The sequence below is a fragment of the Lepidochelys olivacea genome, assembly GCF_965140295.1.
Source record: "Lepidochelys olivacea isolate rLepOli2 genome assembly, chromosome: 1".
Classification (NCBI taxonomy): domain Eukaryota; kingdom Metazoa; phylum Chordata; order Testudines; family Cheloniidae; genus Lepidochelys; species Lepidochelys olivacea.
The window spans coordinates 318,214,993-318,236,046 of NC_140411.1; the positions used below are offsets into that span (position 1 = coordinate 318,214,993).

The 21,054-nt window shown below is 40.7% G+C and overlaps 1 protein-coding gene across 1 annotated transcript; it reads right to left on the reverse strand.

Annotated features, from left to right (window-relative positions):
- Window positions 1–1,466: 1,466 nt before the first annotated feature.
- On the reverse strand, window positions 1,467–20,965 carry CRELD2 (cysteine rich with EGF like domains 2). The gene is made up of 10 exons (XM_084617754.1): window positions 20,651–20,965; window positions 19,732–19,814; window positions 18,503–18,613; window positions 13,153–13,244; window positions 11,317–11,493; window positions 9,880–9,978; window positions 7,257–7,340; window positions 6,062–6,157; window positions 4,594–4,734; window positions 1,467–2,283 (listed from the first exon to the last, which is right to left on the reverse strand). The coding sequence occupies exons 1-10, from the start codon at window positions 20,948–20,950 to the stop codon at window positions 2,225–2,227; spliced, it is 1,242 nt and encodes a 413-aa protein (XP_084473880.1). The 5' UTR covers window positions 20,951–20,965; the 3' UTR covers window positions 1,467–2,224.
- Window positions 20,966–21,054: the final 89 nt, after the last annotated feature.

Consider the following 21,054-nt stretch of genomic DNA (forward strand, 5'->3'; position numbering starts at 1 on the left):
TGCAGGAATTCCACATTCATGATTTGCTCAGCTATTAGAACTTCATTGAGCTTTGAAAGAGGAGGGGTGCATGACTACAGGGCAGCTGAGTTCAAAACAGTGAGCAGAGTGGTCACGGTAGGCATTGTGAGATACTAGGGGAGGCCAGCTATGGTGATATAAAGAACAGTCATGTCTACATTGACGCTTTGTTACTTTAAGTTTGTTGGAAAAAACTTTATGCCTCTCACTGTTAGTTTTATTTTGTTGCCAAAAGTGGCACTGTCATGTGTACTCGTTTGGTTGCCAAAAGCTGATTTTAGCAATAAAACTCTGCAGTATAGACGAGGCCTAAGATCCTTTTTCCTTCTGTTGCTGCAGGTAGTGCTCCTATTGAAGCTCTAATTCTCTCCCAGTTTGCTTACTGTAAACATAGAATATCATGGTTGGAAAAGACCTCAGGAGGTCATCTAGTCCAACTCCCTCCTCAAAGCAGGACCCATCCCCAATTTTTGCCCCAGATCCCTAAATGGCCCTTTTGAGGATTGAACTCTCAACCCTGGGTTTAGTAGGCCAACGCTCAAACCACTGAGCTATCCTTCCCCCTTGCTTCTAGACTGACCTAAACATGACCTTGCTTCTCAGATTGCGTGAGAGTAGAGCACCTAAGGTTATCTTCCTTGGTCATTGCTCTAATCATTCTTCTTGCTTTTGTCCAATTTATCAAGTTTTGCAAGGTGGCAGTTTCTGGGGCACATTGCAAACATAAGGTGAGCTCAAAATCCAAGTCTAGTTTATAGTCCAGTTCTACCTTTACTTTTTCCAATCAATCTTTCCCCACTGTTCCCTCCTAAGAACGCAACTTATTTTGTCAATAGGAAGAGACAGTCATTGACGCTTTTCTAGGACTCAGGGAAGAGGGGTTCTGATACTCTAGAAATCCAGTAGTTGAACTGTTTTTTCCCCCCAAGAGCAGTCAAGGGTATGCACTACCTCATTTAAAAAACTTCACTTAAGTGTAACCTCCCCCTCCCCCACCAAAATGTAAAGTAACAAGTTTAATTTTCAACACTTAAGCTACCAAGTGCTGAGTGGTAGCATATAAACTCATACCACTATTTTTGAAGATGCTAGCACTGTCAAGCTCATTGTTAAAGATAGTTTTTACATCAATTGGCACATGGAAAAGGTCAGATACTTACATACTAAAACTGTACCTGGTACAATTCACTAAAGACAAGAGTGCCACAGGAAGAATTAATACAAATAGTAATATTAGTTTCAATATGACCCATTGCTTTGTCATTGGCAATATACTAATATACTGTGCACTGTATACACACCAGCAAAGTAGTTACTGGTGTGCCTATGTAGTATCTAGTGAAAACATACATTTCTAGCAACTGCAAAGAGGCAGCTGCTCACAACTATGAGCTCTTTAGTGCAGGGACCATGCCTTGGGTAGAGACACCACCTACTACAATGCAAACATTTAAATGTAACCGCTTTATTTAGGAGAAATTTGAACTCATCCAGTTTTGTAGATAACTTTCTGAAGAAACATGCCACTAAGTTTGCTCAGATAGTGAGAGCACTTTTCTCCCATTACTGAAACTGCAAAGGAATCTTTCTGCTTTCATCTACTTTCCCCTGTAACTTACATTTAAGGCAGAGCGTGGAGATTGTCTCAAGTTGCAGACTCACACCAGTCAAAATAAATCTTTATTGAATGCAATATTAGGCATTCAGCTTTCATTTAAGACAAGAGTTTTCCAAAAAGACTCCCTTTTACAATTTCTAAAAGCCAAATTCTACTATAGAAAAAATATTCACGTCAGAAGTCCCCAGATGGTCAGTCCATTTTGTTTGAATTATGAAGTTCAGGATAAACTTAAGCCCCTCAAAAAGGATTATCAGTCTTAACAGATGCTAGAATGAGAAATAGGCAGTTTGCTTAAGAATAAACTGTTTTTAAATCAAATATACCAATTCAAACAAATTCTATACTTCATCCATCTAGAGTGAGGTTCGTAGTTTGAGGGTTTTATTAAACCTGTATAAAAGTGGCATTTATTTAAGTGAATGAAGAAATGCAGCTGGGAGGGCAATTAATCACTATCAGTTTCCAAAATAATCATACTGGCAACCTGCATATTCAACACCATTTCCACAGTACATCAGGTAAACAGCACTTCAGTCCAATAATTTAAAGTGTAGATATTAATGTCTTCCTTTGGAATGCAGATCATAAATCCTCATGTCCAGCAGATGGAGGTGCAGTTACCAATGTCTCTACTTCTTCTCCTGTAAAAAGTGTCTCAGTTAGAATAAAGCCTCTAATTATATTTTAGAATAAGTACAACCATATTTGTCACCTTTTGACTCTGGGAACTTACTGTGTTAAGAGAAACTACCCAAGAGTATCCATCAAGAAAGAACCAGCAACATGTGTCTAGTCATACTGGGGAGATGCCTGCTTGCATTAGTCTCCTGTCTTAGCTTTATAAATTGGTTCCAGTCTACAGAGCCTGTGCTTACTTGAGCCAGTGTTTCTATATCATATAAGTTCCAGAGGACTTAATTAGAATACACTTATAGCAGAAGCGATCACAATACCAGCAACAAAAAGAACAGGAGTATTTGTGGCACTTTACAGACTAACAAATTTATTTGAGCATAAGCTTTCGTGAGCTACAGCTCACGCTGTATGCATCTGATGAAGTGAGCTGTCGCTCCGGAAAGCCTATGCTCAAATAAATTTGTTAGTCTCTAAGGTGCCACAAGTCCTCCTGTTTTTTGCAGATACAGACTAACCCGGCTGCTACTCTAATATGAGCAGCATAGCTTTTTCCATTTTAGGCCTTTGTTTTCACTGTATTATAATTTTGACTTAAGTTTAAGAACAATCAATTTAGGTATTTTGATAACAAGGAGAGACACCCTCTTCCAATTAAAATAAAAAACTCTTAATGTACCTATATCCCAAACAGCTGTGTAGGAGACTAACACTTAACAGGGAAATAAGGAGAAGTGCCTTTTGAACATTCTGGTGACATTCAGAGTTATAACCCCATTAATTCACATTGTGAACATGCAATACATCTCTATTCTGTGTTAGACTCAAAATGCCTGATCCAAAGCCCACTAAAGTAAATGGGAATATTTATACTGATTTTAGTGGGCTGTGGGTTGGACCCATAGAACACAGCTAAGGAAGACTGCACATGTGTGGCTAACTTAGCTATTTAGTGAAAATTATACTGAAGGCAAGCATAGCTCAATCCTTCATGACCTTAGGAAGGGTGAAGGAGTTAAGGAGGGCTTCAGCACAGTATGGCCCACCTGGACTAACAGATTAAAAATCAAAAGGGACCATCACCACCTACTGTGACTGTCAGCTCCCCCATATCACTGGTCATAGATTTCCACCCAGTAATGCAGGCATCAAGCTCAATAACTTGGTCAGATTAAAGCATCTTTTCAATGGCTCTCAACCCTTCCAGACTACTGTACCCCTTTCAGGAGTCTGATTTCTTGCGTACCCCAAGTTTCACCTCAATTAAAAACTACTTGCTTACAAAAAGACAAAAAATACAAAAAAGTGCCACAGCACACTATTACTGAAAAATTGCACACTGACTCATTTTTACCATATTATAAATAAATCAATTGGAAGAAAATAATGTACTTATAGTTCAGTGTATCACATATACAGCAGTATAAATGACTCATTGTATGAGATTTCAATTTGTACCGATTTCACTAGTGCTTTTTATGTAGCCTGTAGTAAAACTAGACAAAAAAATATCGAGATGAGTCCATGTACCCACTAGAAGACCTCTGTGTACCCCCAGGGGTACAGGTAACCCTTGTTGAGAATCACTATTGCAAGTGACAGAAAATCTGTCACATCCATTAGTGATCTGTTACAATGGTTAATTTCCCTGACCTAAAAATGCACATCCTATTTCAAATTTGCATTTTCTAGTTTCAACTTCCAACCACTGGATCTATTTATGCCTTTGTCTGCCAAAATAAAGAGCTCTCAGATATCAGGGACCTTCTCCTTGTGTAGGTATTTCCAGACTCTGATTAAGTTCCCCCAGAGCCTTCTCTTTAAACTTCATGGCTTGATCTCCTTAAGTCTCTCATTATAAGGTGTTTTCTCCAGACCACAAATTCTTGTAGCTCTTTTCTGAATCCCCTCCAGTTTAACAATAAGATAGACCCTGGTTTGGATTTTTTTGACCCCTTACACAAGAGGGGCTCTCTCCCAAGGGGAGGACAAAAATAAAAAGTAGTAGAAGGAAAGGTACTAGCAAATAGAAAGCGGACCAATAGGACAATAAGATTAAATACTGACACTTCCTATCTGGGAATGCCTTCTCTACCAACAAACAATTTAATATTAAAGACAGTAAAACAGGAGGCCCAGATTAAGGGCTGATGGATGTGTATAACATGCACCCACAGATGAGAAAATGGAAGTGACTGGATACTCTCAGAACAAATACAGTGTCAAAGCTGTAGAGTATTCACACCTTGTAAGCCTGATATGTTAGGCATGCTGTACTAAAGTACATTTAGTTTCAGGGCCTTTTTTAAGTCACTCACCTGCTTTTACAGTCTGAACACAAATACCATCTTTTTCTTCAAAGCTTTCTGAACAGACACACGTGTAACTGCCTGGGGTATTAATACAGTCTTCATTTTCTCTTACACACACTTTTTCTCCAAGGTTACACTCATCAATATCTAAAAAAAGAAAGTTAACTGCTTTAAAACAAACAACTGTTTAATTTATAGTGAAAACTGCTAGCACCCAGTTCTACGAAAGTGTCCAACAATCAGATACATAGGGGGTTTGCAAAGAACTTTCAAGACACATTTAATTTCAACAAGGGAAGACAAACATTGCTCTCTTCCTTTGTGGATGTCAAGGCACTTCTAGTATATTCATTTACTGCTCTCCTCAGTACTGAAGAAGGCAGAAATCCTGCCCACAGTTTTCAATTCTGTCTCAAGAATGAGCTTGATTCTGACCTGTCTTGATTCTGCTGACTTCAGACAGATGTCAAACTCATTGGGAGGCGTGTGCTGATTCCATGTTTGATTGTAGATCATGGGGTGGGATAAGTTCAGGACTTTGTACTCATCTCAATATACAGCAAATCTCACAGATGTCAGCGGAAGATTTGCACAGACATCAAGGGGAGATCAGAGGCTTTGTGTAGTAAACTATTTTTTCAGTACCATATGGTCACATTCAATAAGAAAATGCTCCTCTTTAGGCCATCGATACGTCTGCCTGTTTTAATCTTCCCTCCCCATCTTCCCTTCACTGTTTTGCTCCCTCTTTGTATGTCCTCTGTTCTTCTCTCCAAATTTCCTTCTCCACAGCAACTCCCATTTCCACCCCTTGAGGGGTTCACTCCACCTCTTTTCCCAATGCTAAAGTAACAACCAATGAAAAAATTAACGTAGACACTGAAGTATCATCCTGGGGCTTCAGAGTTGCCACTCTGATGAGATTAACAGGAGAGAGAGTACACGTCTGCTGCATTGTTTCAGGCTGCCTGCTAACTCTGGCAGATATGACAAACTACACTGTTCACATTTGCAAGTTTGCTTTTAATAAAAATTAAAGCTTAGAGTCTGCATAACATGAGCATGTATAGTAATTCAGGTCAGAAATCATGAGGCCATACGTTTGACTCTCCTGAATGAGTTATCTTGTCACTATAATAGATATACCAGGAAAAAACTTTAAGTGTTAAACGCAATACCTTTTTCCCCTGCGTAGGGGTGTCTAGTCTTTTTAGGCCTTGCTGTAGATCAGTTTAGCCATATGAGAGTGCCTGAATATTAGAAGGGATCTTTATTTTTACATAAAACCAATGGACTGCTGAGCTTTTTATTTTATGAAACATTTTGAGCATTTACAAGAGCTGAAGCTCTAACAGACTAACATTTAAAGAGAGACACTCAGCAATAAACCATCTTGTATTCCAGCTTTTGGAACATATGTTGATCCAGCAAGTGCACTACAGTACATTAAGAGTAACTCAAAAATCCAGCTAACCTGTACACTTTTCATCTTCTATTGTGTATCCAGACAAGCAGTTTTTACATTTGCCAGAACCTTCTCCTGTGCAGCCTACACAGCTAGCATCGCATGCTAAAACAAAAACACCATTAATCAATACTGGAATGCAGATGAGATGTAAACAGAAAAGATTGTATCTTGAATCACAAATTTACATAAGAAAGAGGGGGAAAAATGTGAAAGAAATTATAGTTCCCAAAACAATACTAACTTGTTCACATGTTCAACATGGAACCACCTATAGGCCCCTCCCCATCTCCCCCTAATCAGGACTGGGCACTGTTATAAGGATGTTTAACTGAACAATAGGACAGTCCCTGATGAGCTACAAATTAGTTCCTTCACTGTTGTGCATTTAATTTTGTAATCTTTAATTTGGATTCTGGGGAGGAGGGTAATTCAGCTTCCTTGATTCGAAAATGAAACAAAGAACATGAATAGAAACTGCCTGTGCTGGTTAATATTAACATTTAAACATTCCTTGTGGGCAGTGGAGGGTACCCATTATTAAGCTGAATAGTTTCTACTATTTAGCCAGACAGTTTTCTGCAGTGAGGGTTTAACATGGCAACAATACATTAGTTTACATTGTGAGGACTTTGTGAAATGGAAAAATATATATATATTTAGTTTTCTTCAAGCATTCCAGAAAAGTCCACTTTAAGTTGAAACCAAGCACAGAAAGTTTGGTCAATAAAGAAAGTTTCAGAAAGCTAAGAGCAAGGAAAAGCTGAAAATAATTAATGGTATTCTAGGTGTAACTATATCATCATTTAGTGCTGCAAATAGTATAAGAGGCTTTAAGTGTTTTATAAACAAAGTTGATTTATAATGGTGACGTACACAAGGCTGTAAAAAAATTGCAGTATGTGTCATTACTAATACATTCAGATTCTGAACACCAGCAACAAACTTCAAGACACTCTACAGATGATGTCAACTATACAAACATCCCTCAAATGAAATATGAAAAAAGGAAGAGGGCACAAACAGCAAATTCTCTTATTCCAACTTGTGGTTAGGACAGAAAAAAATTATAGTTAAATTAAAAAAGGGTATTTTTGAAGCAACTGTATTAGTCACGCTTGTCTAGCGGAAGAAAGTAACAGAATTTGTTCCATTCTATATAGATCAAATATTATTCTAAATGTTAAGGTAATTGAAAGGAAACCTTTGCATATAAAAGATCCATTTGTGTTTAGACAGTACTGATCATCTTTGCAAGGAGAGGCTTCTACAGCACATTCATCCACATCTGAAACATAAGAAATGACACAGGTTATCTACAACTGTGGAATGTGGTTAAGTTAACATAATGTTTAAGTGTTAATCTTCAACATCATGTAAGAACTACTTTATACAGGTCATGATCCAAGTCCTCTGAAGTCAACAGAAAGACTACCATCCAATAGGTTTGCATCAGGCCCACAATGTCCTGAAAGCAAAAAGTAGTCAGTGCCCAGTATTAATTTGCCCAACTTGAAAAGGTATATTTGACACTCAAATACTAATGAAGTTTCATTCCTTTTAGAGCAGCAGTAAGACAGACACTTTGGACTGGAATGATTTCAAGTTAAATAAAAAGCAACTGAGACTGAGAAAACCTCACATCCTGATGTGTTTCCAAGTCTAACACTTGGAGGTATGCATTCTCCTACGCTAATCACATAAATACTACAGTAGAACCTCAGAGTTACGAACCCCTGAGTTATGAACTGATCGGTCAATCACACATCTCATTTGGAACCAGAGTATGCAATCAGGCAGCAACAGAGACTTAAAAAAAAAAAAAAAAAAACCCCCCCGCAAATACAGTATTAAATGTAAATTACTAAAAAATAGGGAAAATTCAAAAAAAGATTTGACAAGGTAAGGAAATTGTTTGTGCTTGTTTCATTTAAATTAAGATGGCTAAAAGCAGCGTTTTCCTCCTACATAGTAAAATTTCAAAGCTGTATTAAGTCAATATGTTCAGTAGTAAACTTTTGAAAGGAGAACCATAATATTTTGTTCAGAGTTACAAACATTAAGTTTTGAACAACCTCCATTCCTGAGGTTCTACTGTATGTAACTTGCAATATTCAGTCAGTCACTTCTACCTCACTAGAACACTTCTGCTTTTGCTGCTCCCATGTTACTAAGCCAGCAAAGTGCTCTAGGTGTTGTTAAAGATACAAGATTGAAGAGGAAAGTGCAACACAGGATTGGAAAAGAAATTAAGTTTGATTAACAAGCCATGTTGAACATTAATGCCACTTTAGGAAGCCAAGTACATGCTCATTTTGGTTGTAAATTCAAGGAAAGGGTGCAAATCCACTCAACTAAAAATCAGACAGAGTAAGGCTACTTGGGTCATCCTTGCTGCCCACTTCTTCCTGCTGCTGTTTACATCATAACTATTATTTCCTTGATGTAACTTGTACAGATGCTTTTCCTACGGTGTTCTACACTTACCTACACAAGTATAGACAATAGCTGTAATTCTGTTGATTGTATACTAGCTTTCATGCCAGTCACTTCTAAAGGGGCCATATCCACACAAGTTTTCTTCCTTTTTTTGTCCAAAGGCTTGTGGTAATTATATCTGATCCACTTACTACTGCTAAACCTTGGTACTGATAAAGTGTAAATTTGTAGATTTAATTCTGTAGTACTGAGAATTAAGAGACCATCCAGAATGTCCTGATACCACCTACTTCGGGCAGCTACAAGTAGTACTGAAAGACTTGCTCTATACCAGTGGATTGCAAAAAAATTTTTGTGGACCACTTGAAAATTTCTGAGGGTCTTGGTGGACCACTTAATGATCTTTCCAAATGTCATTTGTGCTGTTAGCTAACTATTGTAAAGCAAATTGGATAAAAGCGCTATTAAAAATAAAAAAACAATTTTTTTGTTCTATAAATAAAAGCACACTCATATTTTTAATATCAGTAGTCTTACCTTTTTAATGCAACAGATGTGCCCTCTCTCCCCTGCCATGGCAGCCCCTGAGCTGTGGCTGGGAAGGAGAGGGTCTTTCCCCTGCAGCCACAGCCCTGGAGCTGGGGAAAGTCACCTCTTTCTCTGGCTGCCACAGCCTTCGTGTCCCAAATTCCCACCCCCTCCCCCACCTCTTCTCACCCCACTTCCCCCTCCCACCTACCCTCTATTCCCCCCCAAGGCGACCACCTCACCTTACATGTGCGTCTTTTCCAGGGTCCAGGCACCTAAGTAGCGAAGCCACGCCTGCGTGGTTCCACTAATTAGGTGGGTGGCCCTTCATTCTCTCATGTCCGGCCACCCAGGTGCACACCTTAGAGGGAACTATCTGCGGACCTGCATAACTTTTCTAAAAGTTCTCTTAGGCAATCCCACAATACATAGTATGATGCCATTCAAGGTATTTCTAAAGCACTAATTAAAAATATTTAGTATTCAAATGTACCCATGTTTATTAGCAACACGATATTTGATGTATCTACATTTGTGGTTCAGTGGATTACAGATGCAAGCTTTCAGTTCAGATTACTTGGTATATCTCAGACTGAACATTTGTTATGCTGTTGAAAGGCATTTTATTGAGAAAAAGGAAGATATCCTTCTGGTATTGCCATGCATGATGTTACAAGTCAGGAATCAAGAGACCACCATAAATCACAGAACACATCTGAGCTAGTTTTCAGAAGGATACCATAAATGCTCTTATAGTGGAATGGTTTCAGATTGATGTGGTCTAAGCTTATTGATGTTCACTTCAACTATTTTGTATTTTGTGTTTAACTTTGTGTTAGCATGGACAAGACCTTGCTTACCCACACATGTTTCTTCCTCATTTTTGATCCAGCCCTCTTTACAATCTTTGCAGTCTTCGTCAGTTGAGCCAGTGCAAGTTTTACAAGCATCATGGCAAGCTAGAAAAAGATTTTGAGCTGTTAGAGCTACATTAACTTATGCTTTAAACAAATTAGACTCTCTTTCAAACTAAGTCTTCAGGCAACCAAATACTAGGATTGACCAGAAATTACCTGATCACATTAACGTATAAATATGATTCTTTATAAAAAACTCAGATTTATTCTGATCATATATATATTATTTTAGTTTTAACCACACACACTACCAAAATCTGACCACCTACAGAGTGGAAGAGAGCAAGCATTTTAACTAGCAACACTATACAACTAGCTGGTTTTTTTGTTTTTGTATTTTGCATAAGTGTAATGAAGAGGTGGGACAGAATGTAGTTACCCACATTAGAATTTAGTAAGTACAGAGAGGTTGGCACCCTTGTGTTGAGAGGAGAGCCATTAGATTATTTGATCACTGGAAGTGGTTAGAACCAAATTTCACCTCTTATCAGAAATACAGCAACTCCTGCAACCCTTTGTTCACTAGCACAGTGTTGGGGCACTAGATTAGTACTAACCCAGAGCAGTGCTACCTACTGAATCAGCAAACTTCACTTTTTTTAGCACATAATTTTGCTTTAGGATCCAACAACCTGAGATGGTACTGGCCTCAAAAGGCTTGGTGAAACATGCTATGCATCCAGCATTAGGATTTGATACTACTGGATAACATTTCTTTAGATCATAACATGAAGCAAGTCAGATGGAAAAAAAGTGCTTAATAACTGCGTTATAACACTGCCAAATTGTGCTGCTAATAGTTCAGTTAATGCTACGGAACATTTTTAGTTAAATCCTACAATCATGGTTTTTAAGCTACTAAATTAGTCTGCTCTGCACTGAATTGCAAAATTAGACTGTGAGGTTTTTTATGTTTTAGATGGAACTTGAAAGTATTTTTAGCCAAAATCCATTTAAGTGACCAGGACAGACTATCACGCAGGCTATAATGTGGACCATTATATGGTAACCTACGGTCAAAATTTCATAGGATATTTGCTACAGATTTTAATGTATTATTTCTGCCATTAAAATCAATAGTTACATTTAATAATTGAATTCTGCTACAAAGTTACTTAAAGATCATTGTCAGAAGAGATTAACAAAAAACAAAGACCATTCAGAAGAATGATTTGCCAGATCCTCCACCACCATGGAACATGTGCATGACTGATACGTCTCACTGTTAAGACACAGTAATCTAACCACTCTGATTTTCCCCCCCCCTCATTTATTGTTAACTATATCCTCTACTTGCACAATTTTCTAAGATATTTTATTTATTAGAATTCTTAACTACTAACAAAGGGTTATACAAAGATGAAAGCAAATGCTAGTTACCTGCACAAACTGAATGTGTATCATTTTTCAGGATGCTGTAATAACCATCAGCGCAGTCTAGACAAAACTCTCCTGTGTACTCCCTGTTACAACTGCATGATCCATCCCCACCTCTAGTGCCATCTCCATCACAGTGACCATTTCCATGACAAGGCCTTTCTGATCCACCACGACATGCTACAAAGAGAGTTAAAACATTATAACTTAGAACTTTTCATTACTATGGGGTAAAAAAACCTTGACATTCTAAACAGAAGTATTTTCTATCTTCTTCCAGACCTACCCATCTCCTTCCACCCATTCCCAAATTAGCCAATAAAAAGTGAGGGGGGAATTTATTTTTCACACTAGAAGATCACATCATGTGCAGAACCTCCTCATAAGTTGTGTTCTACTCTTGAAACCAAAAAAAAGTCCCATGACAGGGTCTTACTTTTGTACGTCAGTATACAGGTCAATGCCAATAATCAGTGTCTCAGGGACATCGGACATTAAAATAACGTGTTTCAGATAAAGACTGGTTTTCATAAGAATTTTAGAGTTATCTGGAGTTTACCTGTTGTGCTGAATTTCTTTTTAGATCATTTCTTGAAAAATAGATGTAAGAAAATAGATTTGCTGAAAAAAGGTAGCAAAGAGGCTTAGATTGAGGAATGACCCTACCCTTTGCTCACTTGCACATACACATTCAAAAATTCTAACTCCAACCAGCGCCGGTATGAAATAGCTATGTCTGTGCTATCTGCTTACTGGAGTTTTGACTAAGTTAATTCCACGTCTTAAATGAATGTGTGTTTCAGGAAGACAAATTTCATGTACTTTGGAATTCATTTAATTAGGCTTCGTCTATTTAGCAATTAACAAAAAGATAGTCGGATTGTGAAGAGTGATCAGATTGAAACTGCAGACAGGTATTAATGGCACTACTTATAGGAGAGGTCAATTTTTGATCTAACCCACTCCTCTTCCCACCCACTTCTCCTACTCTTTTCCCAGAATCACCTAGCAACTGTGCTTCCTCTGCTGCTGTTCCTAAACCTCTCCAGCTGCCTCCCTCCCATTTCTCCTCCTCTCCATTCCACCCGATCCTCAACTGTGGATTTGCCTGTGTCTTCCCCAGCAGCCTCCAGGATGCTTCGCTGTCTCTGGCCTCTCAACTGGGAAGAATTTTCTGTAGTATCTGGCTAATGAATCTTGCCCATATGCTCAGGGTTTAGCTGATCGCCATATTTGGGGTGGGGAAGGAATTTTCCTCCAGGGCAGATTGGAAGAGGCCCTGGAGGCTTTTCGCCTTCCTCTGTAGCATGGGGCACGGGTCACTTGCTGGAGGATTCTCTGCTCCTTGAAGTCTTTAAACTACAATTTGAGGACTTCAATAGCACAGATATAGGTGTGAGGTTTTTTTTGTAGGACTGGTGGGTGAAATTCTGTGGCCTGCGTTGTGCAGGAGGTCAGACTAGATGATCATAATGGTCCCTTCTGACCTAAATATCTATGATATGAATAACTGCTGTTCCACCTTCAGCTACACTAGCTACTGCCATATGTGCACACGCTTCCTGCTATTTACTATACTACTATTGTATATAGATCACCCTGGTATCTGGACACGAACCCTCATTGTTATGATTCTGCCTGCTCAGCTCCACTTCAAGATACCATTTCCCTCTCACCTCTTTTGATCTGGACCCCCATTAAGTCAGATGGAGTCTCCAGCAAAGTTCTATTTTTACAAAGCGGTTCACGATAGACAAGCATTAGGTGACTGGATAAAACAGAGCCAACATACTCATGGGTTTAAAATGACTGTAATATTTTCTAAATTTAAAGAAATACCAAGGCAGTCTGGTCCATATGTTCCAGCAGGGCAGCAAACTTCAGTAGTTTCTATACAAAACCATTTAAACAAGTCAGGATACTTCTTCTTTCTGTAGAATAGACATTACATTTCTTAAAAGGAGGAGTAAAGATTCCTGTATCTAGCACATCACACAACTCAACAAAACTCTGTTTGAAATATACATGTTTAAACACAATTCTCAAGAGTAGTGCATGGGCAAACGTCTCACCTTGGCTGACACTACTATAAAAAAAGTGAAGACAGAACAAAAATAAAACATATGGATTAAATGATTTTAAAATGTATCACAATTTTTTTCTGTCAACAATGGAAAGAGCTATCTTAGCTCTTTCTGGAAGGCATCACTGAATTATCTTAATTGGATTCCCAAATGGAAAGATTTCAGAGTAGCAGCCGTGTTGGACTGTATTCGCAAAAAGAAAAGGAGTACTTGTGGCACCTTAGACTAACCAATTTATTAGAGCATAAGCTTAATAATTAGAGCATAAGCTTTCGTGAGCTACAGCTCACTTCATCGGCTGTTATACAGCTGATGAAGTGAGCTGTAGCTCACGAAAGCTTATGCTCTAATAAATTGGTTAGTCTCTAAGGTGCCACAAGTACTCCTTTTCTAAATGGAAAGAGCTATCTTAATTCAGTGACACCTTAATTCTGGAAGCCTTCCAGAATCTGATGGTATTCCAAAACCAAATTACTTTAAACCTTTTCTGTTTATTACACACCTTTCATTATTTAAACAGTTTTTGTAGCTCTCATTTCATATCCCCTGACTTTAAAAAATACGGGGAAAGGTAAACAGTGAGGCAACAGTCCAACCAGCTAATTTTTTTCGTAAGGTATGGAATATAGCATAAACCTGGGCAACCTGCGGCACATCAGGGTAAGCTGATTGCGGGCCACGAGACATTTTGCAGACATTGACCTTCTGCAGGCACAGCCCCCTGCAGCTCCCAGTGGCCGCGGTTCACCATTCCCATCCCTGGGCTGTAGGGATGTGCTGGAGTACATGATGAAATAATACAAGCATAATTAGCCTACTAATCCCAGGTTAATTTGGCAAAACTGGCAGTTAGAGGGGCTACTTTTTTACCTGTAAACTGAGAAAATATCTGGAATTATGGAAGAGATATGGAATCCTACAAAGCCATCCTCACTGAGTATGATTTTTATTTATTTATATTACAGTAGTACGTAGAAGTCTTAACCATTGATCAGGATGGGAACAGTAACAAACCATGGGATTGCACCAAAGACTATTAGAAAAATGCTACAAATTCACAAGGGATCAAATCCCTGGACTCACATTAGCATCAACCTTCTATACAGTGAGTTAGTAAGCCAGGAAAACAACCAAAAAGAGGCAGTATGTACACACTGCCTGTGTCTTTAAGGTGATGTTCATATAGGACAAACAACAAGAAACTCCACAGGCTCATAGATCTAGTAACTGATCCATACAAAGGTAAATAGAACAATACGCTATTTATTGTGAATAGTCTTTCAAAATTTAAGAAGAGCTAGGTCTTTTTGCTCAAGGTACTTGAACAGAGATCTCAAGATACTTTTAATAAGAAAAAAGGTTTGCCAGGGTGTCTTAGCTAAATGTCTACCTTTCCTCATTGCTGTACCGCATGCCAATTGGGTACTACCATTCAGTCCAGAGACTGCTGCATTTCATAATACTTTGTGTATAGAGTAATAAAGTGCTTTTAGAGCCTTTGGAATGAGAGGTGCAGTATAAATATAAAATAACCTCAGAATAATTTCATAGCTACACTATGCACTTTCTCCACAGTTTACCTGATTCCATAATCCTAATTGATCAGTGACCACACAGAGAAAAAAGAAAAAGGAGTACTTGTGGCACCTTAGAGACTAACCAATTTATTTGAGCATAAGCTTTCGTGAGCTACAGCTCACTTCATCGGATGCATACTGTGGAAACTGCAGAAGACATTATATACACAGAGACCATGAAACAATACCTCCTCCCACCCCACTCTCCTGCTGGTAATAGCTTATCTAAAGTGATCACTCTCCTTACAATGTGTATGATAATCAAGTTGGGCCATTTCCAGCACAAATCCAGGTTCTCTCACCCTCCAACTCCCACACACAAACTCACTCTCCTGCTGGTAATAGCCCATCCAAAGTGACCACTCTCTTTACAATGTGTATGATAATCAAGGTGGGCCATTTCCAGCATAAATCCAAGTTTAACCAGAATGTCGGGGGGGGGGGGGGGGTAGGAAAAAAAAGGGGGAAATAGGCTACCTTGCATAATGACTTAGCCACTCCCAGTCTCTATTTAAGCCTAAATTAATAGTATCCAATTTGCAAATGAATTCCAATTCAGCAGTTTCTCGCTGGAGTCTGGATTTGAAGTTTTTTTGTTGTAATATCGCGACCTTCATGTCTGTAATTGCGTGACCAGAGAGATTGAAGTGTTCTCCAACTGGTTTATGAATGTTATAATTCTTGACATCTGATTTGTGTCCATTTATTCTTTTACGTAGAGACTGCCCAGTTTGACCAATGTACATGGCAGAGGGGCATTGCTGGCACATGATGGCATATATCGCATTGGTGGATGTGCAGGTGAACGAGCCTCTGATAGTGTGGCTGATGTTATTAGACCCTTTGATGGTGTCCCCTGAATAGATATGGGTAAGGACAAAGAACACTATCCCCGATAATGTCACGGCTAACCTGGTGGCTGAACTTTGTGACTTTGTCCTTACCCATAACTATTTTACATTTGGGGACAATGTATACCTTCAAATCAGCGGCACTGTTATGGGTACCTGCATGGCCCCACAGTATGCCAACATTTTTATGGCTGACTTAGAACAACGCTTCCTCAGCTCTCGTCCCATAACGCCCCTACTCTACTTGCACTATATTGATGACATCTTCATCATCTGGACCCATGGAAAAGAAGCCCTTGAGGAATTCCACCATGATTTCAATAATTTCCATCCCATCATCAACCTCAGCCTGGTCCAGTCCACACAAGAGATCCACTTCCTGGACACTACAGTGCTAATAAACAATGGTCACATAAACACCACCCTATACCGGAAACCTACTGACCGCTATTCCTACCTACATGCCTCCAGCTTTCACCCTGACCACACCACACGATCCATCGTCTACAGCCAAGCTCTGCGATACAACCGCATTTGCTCCAACCCCTCAGACAGAGACAAACACCTACAAGATCTCTGTCAAGCATTCTTACCACTACAATACCCACCTGCGGAAGTGAAGAAACAGATTGATAGAGCCAGAAGAGTTCCCAGAAGTCACCTACTACAGGACAGGCCTAACAAAGAAAATAACAGAACGCCACTAGCCGTCACCAACCCCCCAACTAAAACCCCTCCAACGCATTATTAAGGATCTACAACCTATCCTGAAGGATGACCCAACACTCTCACAAATCTTGGGAGACAGGCCAGTCCTTGCCTACAGACAGCCCCCCAACCTGAAGCAAATACTCACCAACAACCACATACCACACAACAGAACCACTAACCCAGGAACCTATCCTTGCAACAAAGCCCGTTGCCAACTGTGCCCACATATCTATTCAGGGGACACCACCACAGGGCCTAATAACATCAGCCACACTATCAGAGGCTCGTTCACCTGCATATCCACCAATGTGATATATGCCATCATGTGCCAGCAATGCCCCTCTGCCATGTACATTGGTCAAACTGGGCAGTCTCTAAGTCATTATGCAAGGTAGCCTATTTCCCCTTGTTTTTTCCTACCCCCCCCCCCCCCAAGACGTTCTTGTTAAACCCTGGATTTGTGCTGGAAATGGCCCACCTTGATTATCATACACATTGTAAGGAGAGTGATCACTTTAGATAAGCTATTACCAGCAGGAGAGTGGGGTGGGAGGAGGTATTGTTTCATGGTCTCTGTGTATATAATGTCTTCTGCAGTTTCCACATGCATCCGATGAAGTGAGCTATAGCTCACGAAAGCTTATGCTCAAATAAATTGGTTAGTTTCTAAGGTGCCACAAGTACTCCTTTTCTTTTTGCGAATACAGACTAACACGGCTGTTACTCTGAAACCACACAGAGAAAGAAATAGTAGCTTCTTACTGAGTTATTGTAGCGTGGAAGGGGAAAAAAGTGAGGCTGAGCTGTTCTTATTGATCAGACACAGGATTTAGTAAAAATGGACTGTCCTCTTAGATATTTAGATTGTCTAAAGACAATCTCTAGATTGTCGGGCTCAACGGGTAGTGATCAATGGCTCCATGTCTAGTTGGCAGCCGGTATCAAGTGGAGTGCCCCAAGGGTCGGTCCTGGGGCCGGTTTTGTTCAATATCTTCATAAATGATCTGGAGGATGGTGTGGATTGCACTCTCAGAAAATTTGCGGATGATACTAAACTGGGAGGAGTGGTAGAGACGCTGGAGGGGAGGGATACGATACAGAAGGACCTAGGCAAATTGGAGGATTGGGCAAAAGAAATCTGAGGTTCAATAAGGATAAGTGCAGGGTCCTGCACTTAGGATGGAAGAATCCAATGCACCGCTACAGACTAGGGACCGAATGGCTAGGCAGCAGTTCTGCGGAAAAGGACCTAGGGGTGACAGTGGACGAGAAGCTGGATATGAGCCAGCAGTGTGCCCTTGTTGCCAAGAAGGCCAATGGCATTTTGGGATGTATAAGTAGGGGCATAGCGAGCAGATCGAGGGACGTGATCGTTCCCCTCTATTCGACATTGGTGAGGCCTCATCTGGAGTACTGTGTCCAGTTTTGGGCCCCACACTACAAGAAGGATGTGGATAAATTGGAGAGAGTCCAGCAAAGGGCAACAAAAATGATTAGGGGTCTAGAACACATGAGTTATGAGGAGAGGCTGAGGGAGCTGGGATTGTTTAGCCTGCAGAAGAGAAGAATGAGGGGGGATTTGATAGCTGCTTTCAACTACCTGAAAGGGGGTTCCAAAGAGGATGGCTCTAGACTGTTCTCAATGGTAGCAGATGACAGAACGAGGAGTAATGGTCTCAAGTTGCAGTGGGGGAGGTTTAGATTAGATATTAGGAAAAACTTTTTCACTAAGAGGGTGGTGAAACACTGGAATGCGTTACCTAGGGAGGTGGTAGAATCTCCTTCCTTAGAGGTTTTTAAGGTCAGGCTTGACAAAGCCCTGGCTGGGATGATTTAACTGGGAATTGGTCCTGCTTCAAGCAGGGGGTTGGACTAGATGACCTTCTGGGGTCCCTTCCAACCCTGATATTCTATGATTCTATGTTTTATCCACAAATAAAACCTCATTAGAGATTTTGTTACCTACAGTTTGAACCACCAGTTCTCTATATGTTCTTCATGCTCTTCTACCATGTTGTTGCATTCAAAATTACTGCTGTCACACAGGTTCTCTATGATCTCTACAAGACGGATTTCGCTAGAAAGGAAAAAAGTTACAAGTTTAAAATTAATTTAAGAATGGTATGCGATCACTGAGTATCTAGACTCCAACCTCTTAACTTTTATTACATGATCACTTTGTGGTGTGATTTGGGCCACTTCCCAAACATAGCAACAAAACAAAACAACTTTTGCAGAAGCATTAAGAGTTAGCTAATATTGCATCATCAACTAAGCAGCCAGCACCATTGAACAAAATCACAAGAACCACTTTAATTTTACCAGTTATATTTATAGATGATAGTGGGTTGCAAAGGCAAAAAAGAAATAATTTTCAACCACAATATTTTTAAATAATCATCAGATACTTATATTTATCAGTAAAATCAGATGCAGGCAAGCAATATAAATCCACAGCTTTGGTAGTTACTCAAATCTAGAAGTTTCACGCTAGCATCTTATTACTCAGAGACCAAAATTCAATACTGAATTTGCAGATTGGGAGAAGAATGCAATTCAAACTGGCAGGTTTTTTTAAATCCTGCATATGCAAGAAATGGGAAGGTGAAGCATTAACTGTTCTAGCACTGAAACAGGGAGAAAGTCTGGACCTTTGGATTACTGTCTGTCAAAGTTGGTCCAATAAATGGTATTACCTCACCCTCTTTATCTCTCCAATATCCGGGGACCAACACTGCTAAAACACCACCACATTCTACAATAGTGCAGGCATTTAGGGACCGATTATTTAACAAACGCTAATGCAACAAATATGACCGCATCTTGGGATTAAAATCAAGCCTATGATAGCTCTGACAGAGAAAAAAAACCAAACAAACTGCCCAATAAATAGCTAAATAACCTCACAAGATTTTCAACAGCGTGAGATAATGGAGCCTAGTTTTTAGTGGTGTTGGTAAAAATCAGATAGAGGGTTAAAACACTGGACTGTAGTCTTCACCAAAAACTGCTAATATCCCTGGAAATATCAAATTGGTTGTATTTGATCAGAAATCATTAAGAACACATAGCTTTATATTATTATTGTACAAAAAATATGTTCAATATTTATGCTTTTGTACACACTGCTACAACATTATGGCAGATGAGAAACATGGCTTGGTCACGAAGTAAAAGTTCATAGATATACTGTACCTGGATTCATACTTGGATAGTGTTTTCTCTTCCCAAGCAGTGTTCCCACCACCAAAATTCTTTTTTGCTGTATCCGCCAATCCCTACAGAAAACAAAATACTTTTTAAAAATAAGTTTTATTGAAATAATTATCCGTGTAGACCTTTACTATTAAAAAGGTAATCACATTTTAAGTGTAATAGGGGAAAAAAGTAATATTTATAACTTTCACAACATGCAAAGTTGTGATAGGTGCCTAACAAACAAGATTTTGAAGCTTACCATCAAATGTTACATGAAACAATGGGACGAAAGGCAATGGGGGCAGGGAGGGGGGTTAGAAGAGAGATAAAAAAAAAAAGTAAGTTACAATCGTACCTGGTGCCTAGATTGTCATTTGCATAATAAGGTTCTGGAATAGTCTTTATTAAGATTGGTTTCCTGGCTGCCCTATGGGAACGTGAGTGAAGTCCCAGCCTCACTGAAGTCACTGGAAGTTTTGCCATGGAGTTCAATGGGGCCGGAATTTTACCCCAACACTCGGATGAACGTTCCCACATGTAGCGTCTCACACACCCACACGCATCCCATAGAACAGAAGAGCCAAGGTGACAACAAAGAGCCGGCGCAGAGTCGCTCCCGCAGCCGGCGCATCACAGCGGGCGGAGAATGAACCACTGCCCGATGTGCTCAAGTCTCAAACCCCATTAGCTCAGCAGCCCCAAGAAGAGATGCGAAGGGAGCCTCTCGCCCCAGCACAGCGTGAGGCACGGACCGCCCCTGCCTCGCCAGCAGCCCCGGACCCCTGGAGCGAGGCTCCGCTCTAGGAGGGCACACCAGGCTGGGCGCCTGCCCCGCTCTCGGGGCCCCGGACGCCTGGGTTCCATCTCCGTGGGCCCCCGTGTCCCTGTGACGCGCGGCTCCCCCGGCCGCGCCCACCTGGTTGAAGCGGTCCGCGATGCCCCGGCAGGTGGCGCAGGCCTGGCGGGGCCGCGGCCCGGCGCCCCGGGCGGGGGGCGGCAGCAGGGCGGCGCACAGCACCAGCGCCGCGGCCACCGGCGCACAGCCGCGACGCGGGCCGGGTTTCATGGCGCGGGGGCAGGGGGAAGCAGGCCACAGCCGCCCCTCGCTCAGGAGCCGGCCACCCTCACAAGCCGCGAACCGAGCCGAGCCACGCCGGCCGGCCGGGCCCAGCCGAGCCGCTGCCCCCATTCGGATTTCCGCGTCAGCCCCACGCATACTCCAACTGCCGGCGCCCATTGGAGCAGACAGCGAGCCTGTGGGAACGTGGCCCAATCAGAGCTCGCCACGCTCGGGGCCAATGAGAACGGACGTGTAGGCCC

Bases quoted from the DNA above. Each gene is read 5' to 3' on its own strand.
- CRELD2 (XM_084617754.1), bottom strand. From the start codon at position 20,950: ATGCGTGGGGCTGACGCGGAAATCCGAATGGGGGCAGCGGCTCGGCTG. The intron at 19,815-20,650 runs GTGGGCGCGGCC...TGTTTTCTGTAG, and splicing joins TCGCGGACCGCTTCAACCAG to GGATTGGCGGATACAGCAAA. The intron at 13,245-18,502 runs GTAGGTAACAAA...TCTATTCTACAG, and splicing joins GAGAACTGGTGGTTCAAACT to AAAGAAGAAGTATCCTGACT.